We start from the raw sequence: 7,457 nt of genomic DNA, 5'->3' as shown, positions 1-7,457 counted from the left end.
CCCAGTGATCCTCTCTCTCCCCGCTTTCTTCCTCTGTCTCCCACATTCACGGTGCCCTCCCCCCGCACAACTCCCCTTCGATGCAGGGGGAACGGGCTGTCTGCTGGCTCTGGTGGGCGCGGTTCACGTGGCCCCGGCGTGTTCTCACCTCTCCCCTTCCGTTGGCAGCGACGGCGCGGGCAGGAGCGGCACCTACGTCCTGATCGACATGGTTCTCAACAAGATGGCCAAAGGTGAGGCGCCCAGCGGGCTGCTTTGTCGGGCGAGCTGGGCTGGCGCTGCTGTGGCAACCTGGGGCGACGCTCTCGCGGCCTCGGGGGGCATCAGCGCTTGTCCCTTCCGAATCCGCTTGCAGCAAGCACGCTATTTCTGAGGGCGGGGGCCTGGCGCACAGTAGGGGCCGGGTGACTACCTGCGGGCGAGTCGTGAGGAGCGTGGCGACGGGGCAAAGGCAACGCGTGGGTCTTTCAGTGCAGTTCGTGGCGTCCTTGAAGGGCTGGCGTAGCCCAGCTGCAGAGTAGTGTGGGTCACTCCAGACTCCCCTAAACCTCTGGGGGTGACTGCGGCCGACTCGACCCGTCTTATCCCACGTGACACCCCAAACACCCCGTCCAACACACTCACACCGAAGCGGCCTCCCCTCCTGGATCTCCTCCTCCACACGCAGCAAGGGGACTTGCACCCGGAGCGTCACCGCCAGAAAGCACGGGTGCCCGCAGTGCCCGGGAGCAGGGGCCACGGGGAGCAGCACGGGGAGGGCAGAGCTTAACCCTCCGGCCCCTTCGCTCGCACGACGTGGGACACTGAGCTAGTCTGCATCTCCCAGGACGTGGCCTCAGGAACAAACCCATGAGGGGTCTCCTTAGGGACCAGGGAGTGTGCCCCACAGTCCAGCTCAGGGAGACACTCGTGTTGGGCCCGCCTCTTGGACAGTCACATGCAAATCGCCATGGCAACCGAGGAATCCTGCTGCCTTCCCGAAGCTGCTCCGAGAAAACCCCGCCTCTCCGGTGGTGCAGGTCCCACGGGCTGTGGAAGGAGGCCCAGCTACGGGGGCACCTCCCCTCTCTCTCCCCCATGAACCAGTGTGCCCCCCTCCACACACACACACACACACACGTCCGCACAGACAGGCCCCCGCCTTCCAGAAACAGGAGCAGACGCTGATCATAGAAATGAGTCCAGGGCACCTGGGGGCCTGTCGGCTGAGCGTCCGACGTGGCTCAGGTCACGATCTCGTGTCTGTGGGTTCGAGCCCCGCGTCGGGCTCTGTGCTGACAGCTCAGAGCCTGGAGCTGCTTCAGATTCTGTGTCTCCCTCTCTCTGCCCCTCCCCTGCTCACGCTTTCTCAAAAATAAGCAAACGTTTAAAAAATTGTAATAATTTAAAAAAAAGAAATGAGTTCCAGTACATTTTCACGCAGATGCTGGCAACTCTAAGGTACAGGTGTGCGGGAGCACCTGCGCCCCGCGGTCGTACGCTGAGGACCAGGACGAACAGGGCCGCCGGCGCCCGCTTGGCTTCCGCGGCTTCCTGGCTGGACGCCCGGGGGGAGACTGAAAGCGGCTTGGCGCCCTCCAGTACTATTGTAAGCAGCCTCCATGAGCTGAGTGCAGGCCGTGGGCAAGCAAAGAGGCTGAAGCAAAAGGAAGAAGGATCTGACACTGTGTTTAATGACATGTTCGGATTTAGAGCAGAGCATAACCCTAACTTTTTTAGTTAAAAGTTTCCAACCTACTAATGCCCCTGCGTCTTATCAAATACATCTTTTCATGTGCAAGTTTGCAGTCACTGGGGGCTCGGAGCCCTCACCTGAATTCCGTTCCTTCACTCACACCGGCCTTCCCTCCGTTCTCTGCCTCCTGTTACATCAGAATTCCTCCCGAAGGACGCAGACCCGCTCGTGTCTGAGCCGCTGCCTCTGTGGGTTCGCGTCAGGGTAGAGCCCCGCTCGCCACCGCTTTCCCAGAACTGCGGGGTCGCCCCGGGGCCCTTCTAAGAGGCGCAGGCCCCGCTTCACAAGAGGCTCCGCCAAGGACGTTCCAGCCTGAGGACCGGCTGGGGGCGGGGCCGGTGGCATTGTCCCAGCCCCCGCCCGGCACCGACCGCTCCGCTGCACCGTGTCACGTCACATTCCACCTCGAGTGCGGGCGGCCGACGACAATGGAGCCCAGCCAGGGGGAGCCGGCCACAGAGGGCGGCCTCCAGGCCCTTGCCGGGATCGGTCACCCCCGTTCTGTCCTTGACCTGCTCCCCTCCGCCCAGGGGGCGTGTGCTGGGAAACCCCCTGACCGGGGGCCTGGGCTGAGGGCTCAGGAGAGATCAAAGGGCAGGACGGCCCCTCGCAGGCCGAGGTGGGTCTTTCCCAGGCCACCACACTGCGCTGCCGGCCGGGTTTTGTTCTGGCCGAGCTCGCCCTGCCCACGGCGCCCGGGCCGCCTTTGTCCAGCCTGAGAGCCAGAGGCCGTGTGCAGACCCCGCACTCATCAAATGATCAAAGGCCCGGAGCCTGGACACGAAACCTTTCTTCCGTTTTCCTTTTCTTCGAAGGAACGAACTGCACGAGAACCAAAGAATGCCTTTCGCAAGCTCCCCGGCGCGGCCAGCGCTGACGCAGGACCCGGACGTGGCCCGCAGGGCAGGGGCGTGCGGGCCCCGTGCAGCATTCACACGGCCCCGGGGACCCCGTGCTCTGCCGGGGCCTCTGAGAATGAGCGAGGTGTCACTCAGGTGCTTTCTCCACTGCCTGGTTTGTTAGCAGGCGGACAAGGCGGGTTGAAATCAAAGCAAACGGGCCGCCCCAGCCTGGCCGTGACCCTCTTCTGCGCGTCTCTGCCATGGCAGCCGGGGCACTTCCGGCTCGTGGCGTACTTTGCATCAGACCCAGTTTGGGGAGCGCGCTGCTCTCCCCCCGCAGAGCGCTCTCGCAGCGAGGTGTTTCCCAGAGCTGTGCTTTGTCCCTGTGTGTCAGGGGCGTCTCTCTGGCCAGGCTTGTTTGTTTTCTCATCGCAGTTGTTTGAAGGAATCGTGAGCGCCAGGCGGACGGAGCCTCCCCAGGGCCGTTCTTGCCGGGCCACCGTGAAGTGGTGGCTGCTTACCGGCCGTGTCACTTGTGGGGACCATCACGGACCCCCACCCGGCCACGGCGCTGCAGTGAGTGAACGCCACCGCCTCCCCGCGGCGCCTGCTGTTCAGAAAGCCCAGTGTGCGTTCAGGGAGGCGTGTCCTTTATTGTCAGGGGACTGGGGACTGGGGACCTCACCGTGTGGTGTGCATCACCCAACCCACCGGCGCCTGCGCGGCCGTGTGTCCAACACCTCATCCCCATCGGCAGTCGCATTTTGCTCACACGTGCACCTCGGCCACCAGCATCTCGGTGAGGGACGCACCACCTCCCACCCACTCGCAGTCTCTGTGGGGGGGGCCTAGGGGCCTCACGATGGCATCACACGGTGCTCGTCCCCCTGGGACTGGACTCCCGCACCTAGAATAGCGTCCTCCAGGCCCACTATGGAGCAGGCAGCAGAACTTCCGTCCTTTTGAGGGCTGGCCGCCCTCCGTCGTGTGCAGAGGCCACGTTCTGTGTACCCACCACCTGCCCGTGGGCACTCAGGTGGCTTCCAACTTCCGACCACAGTGCGTGCTGCTGCTGTGAATGTGGGTGCTCGGACAGCCCTCTGCGTTTCTGCTTTCCCTTGCGTGGGGTGCAGACCCAGAGCGGAGTTGCTGGGTCACATGGAATCGTGTTTCCCCTCTCGAGGAACAGCCACACCATTCTCCACGGCGGCCCCGCCATTTCAGGGCACCCGCAGTCTAGTTTCTCTGTCTTTTCCAACATTTGTTATTTTCTGGGGTTTTCGGAAGCAGCCATCATAATGTGTGAAGGGGTAGCTCATTGTAGTTTTGATTCGTGTTTACCAGCGACTGTGGTGCTGAGCAGCTTTCAATGCTTGTTGGCCGTGTGGAGATTTTCTCTGGAGAAATGTCTAGTCAACTCCTTTGACTTGGGCTATTTGGTTTTTTTCTTGTTGAGTCATAGAAGTTCTTTATATATTCTGAACATTAACCCATCATCAGCTATAGGATTGGCAAATACTCTCACCCATGCAACGGGAGAAATTCTATGAGAGAAAATATTTTCACTCTCTTAATGGCATCCTCGACACATGAAAGCATTTGCTTTCCATGAAGTCCCAGATGACACTATGGATTTAGTATCGTATCCAGGAAGTCTTTGCCAAACCCAAAGTCATGACGATTTTCCCCTGCACGAGTCACCATATGACATGCCTGAAGCGAGCATAACACCATATGTTAACCACACTGGAATTACATTTTTTAACTTAATACAATTTAAAAATAAAAATAAATGAAAGCAATGACGTCGGAGCATCATCCAAACGCGTGAAGCAGAAAGCGCAAGCTTTCCCAGCGCCCTGCTTCCCTGTGCAGGTGTGGTGACCCTAGCTCGTCCGCGCGTGTCCCTTCAGGCCTTCCTGTGTGAGCACTTCCCCTCTGTGTGGTGTACTCAGCTGAGGACAGCTGCATTTTCCCTAAAGTAATACATGATCAATGTGGAAATTACACTCAAGAGGGTTTTTTTTAATCTGTCCCAACTTTCTTATGTATTTTTTTTAATGTTTATTTATTTTTGAGAGAGAGAGAGAGGACATGAGCAGGGGAGGGGCCGGAAGAGAGGGAGACAGACTCCGAAGCAGCTCCAGGCTCTGAGCTGTCAGCACAGAGCCCGACGCGGGGCTCGAACCCGCGAACTGTGAGATCACGACCTGAGTCGAAATCACGAGTCAGACGCTTAACCGCCTGAGCCTCCAGCCGCCCCCAGACATGCTAACAGCTAATAGCAGGTGAAAGCAGTAGATGGGATTCTAGGTTTGGAGACGGAGGTAAAATCACACAGCTCAGCCAGACGGTTGAGTGTGCTTGTCAGGACTCATGATCTGTTACAAGTAACCTTATGGAGACACAGCTGCAATCAAACATTGTGTAAGTTTCAGGTATACAACGTGAATTGATAACTGTATTTGTTACAAAACAGTCACCAACTAAGGTCAGTCAGCACCTCGTTGCCTCACATGGTTATGAGTCTTTCTTGTGGTGAGAACATTTACGATTGACTCTTCCGCTAGCTTTCAAGTATCTGATAGTGCCGTCAACTATCAAAATGTCTTTCTTAAATAATATTCTGTGGCTCCTTGAACTCTTTTAAACCCAGCACCCCTCCACTAGCCACATGTGCCTACTTAGTGAATTAGAGTTGGCATACCAGTGCCTCTGCCACGCTGGCCACACATCACGTGCCCAATGCCACGTGTGACTCGCGGCCGCCATGGTGGATGATGCAGAGCACCTCCGTCATCGCAGGAAATTCCGTCGCGCACACAGGACACCAGGCTACGTGAGGGAGATGACAAGACCCCGAGGGGCCAGTTCGAAGAAGCGCCTTGAGCAGGACTTACTTGGGAGATTGTGTGACCGTCATCCCGTGAGCCTACGAGTTACCTCCTAGAAGGTCTCCGTCCTGTGGCGCACCGTCGCGGGTTAGTGCGCAGGCCTGACGGCTCCGGGCACACAGACCTGGGTGTGCGCAGTCCCTCCCTGCCACGCCTCCTCGGTCACATCCGCTCACACGGCCTCCTGCGGCCGCCACAGCTTCTCCTCCCCAGCCTGGCTTGTGTGTGGACAGACACGCAGACGCACAGCAGTGAGAATCCACGAAACCTGGTTCAACCCACCCTACCGCGGTGTTCAGGGCCGGCCCTCCTGTGAGCTCACTGCCTTCTGCTGCGCCAGAGCTCGGCCCCCTGCTGGGGGAATAGCCGTGCTGGACGCATCGCCCCGTGGCCCTGCCACACACGCGCGGGGGCTTCCGTGGCCCTGCCACACACGCGCGGGGGCTGTGCTGCCAGCCCCAGCCTCCCCGCTGTCAGCCGGGACCCCTCCCTGGAGACGTCGGTGGCAGCTCATGCCTTGTGCCTGCTCCCGCTCCCCCCGCCCCACGCGGGGAGGGCACGTCCCTGAGGCTGCCGAGATCCCGGTCCGTCCCTGGTGGCAGGAAGTCCCCACCCAGGGCCTCCCTGGCCATTTGGCAGTGGCAGCTCACCTGTGGCATTAGGCGGGATCCTGAGGCTTTAGCGAGAGCAGGTGCTGTCCGGCCAGGGCAGCGGCGCGGGGCTGGGCCCCTGTCACTCTGCATGGAGTCCCACGGCCACCTGCACCGCCTGGACAGAGCACACTGCTGAGTGTGGGCCCCGTGCTGCCTCACGCCCTCGCCGTCCCCAGGAGGCCCAGGGGAGTCCACAGAAGAGGGTCCCGGTGCTTCGCCGTCAGCACCGAGCCCGGACAGGCCGTGGGCCCCGGGGCGGGACGGCCACATGGCTGACTTCCTGAGCAGAAAGTCCTTGAGGACTGAGGGCGGCTGCCCGGCCGCAGGGAGACGAGGGCCGCAGAGCTCCCTGCCCACTCTGAGCCGAGGGGTGCCCGTCACCCTAAAGGACTCGTCCCTCCGTTCAGGGCCGGCCTGGCTGGCTTCTGTGTCCCACCCACGCAGTGGCTCAGGATGCGCTCCCGGCGCAGACGCGGGAGCACGCGGCTCGGTGAGTCTGGGGACTTGGCGGGGGCCCCGCAGCCGCGACGCCGTCCCAGGACCCGCCGGCGCAGTCACCGCACGGGCCTTTCTCGGGCGCTGGGGGCTCGTGAGGGGCTCCCGCGCCGTCGCTGCCTCGCATCTGCTTCCCGCCCCCACACACCTGCTCCTGGGGCGGATGTGGGAGGCAGCGGGATGGGGGCATCCCCCTCACTCGTCCTGTTCACGCCTGGCCACCAGCGCGCTCACTGCCACCTGGGCACCCGGCCCACGCGCCCGTACAAACAAGTGAGCGTGCGCCTCACAGACGGAAGCCCTGCTTCCGACTCACGTTGTTTATGAAAACACAGAAGCATCTCAGCTTCTCCTGAAAAATGATTCAGAATTTGCTTTTAAAACAACACAAAAAGGGACACCTGGGGGCTCAGTCAGTTAAGCATCGACTTCGGCTCAGGTCATGATCTCGCGGTTCGAGGGTTCGAGCCCNCACCCCACCCCCACCCCACCAGGGCTCCCCTTTCCTGGGCAGCATCTTCCCACTCGGCTCCTTCGCTCAGTTCCTCCCTGACGACAGCGAGACCACTTCCTCGTGCAAAGTAATGGCCTCCCCCCTTGCACACTTGACACACGCTGTCTCTTTCCTGGAAGAACACACACCGGATCCCTGCAGGTTGCAAACCTTCTGGGTAAAAACTGGTCCACGTGTCCTCAGCCTCATGACGCGGCAGGTGGCCGGAAGCTGTGCGCACGGCAGCCCACACCGTGCGCTGCGTGTGCCCCTGACACCAGCACAGGCGGGCGGGCCACATGGACCCCTGGGCCGGGCAGCAGAGGCCAGGAGAGACAAAGCACT

The 7,457-nt window shown here is 60.7% G+C and overlaps 1 protein-coding gene across 1 annotated transcript in view; it reads left to right on the top strand.

The window, feature by feature from the left end:
• Nucleotides 1-7,457, top strand: part of PTPRN2 (protein tyrosine phosphatase receptor type N2) — a 639,986-nt gene that overhangs the window by 621,301 nt on the left and 11,228 nt on the right. Inside the window, exon 21 of the mRNA XM_077761727.1 lies at nucleotides 169-233. Coding sequence (XP_077617853.1) covers nucleotides 169-233 — 65 coding nt within the window. The remainder of the gene's footprint in view (nucleotides 1-168; nucleotides 234-7,457) is intronic.

The sequence above is a fragment of the Crocuta crocuta genome, unplaced genomic scaffold, assembly GCF_008692635.1.
Source record: "Crocuta crocuta isolate KB4526 unplaced genomic scaffold, BGI_CrCroc_1.0 scaffold408, whole genome shotgun sequence".
Lineage (NCBI taxonomy): Eukaryota > Metazoa > Chordata > Mammalia > Carnivora > Hyaenidae > Crocuta > Crocuta crocuta.
This window is presented reverse-complemented; position numbering and strand designations above follow the sequence as displayed.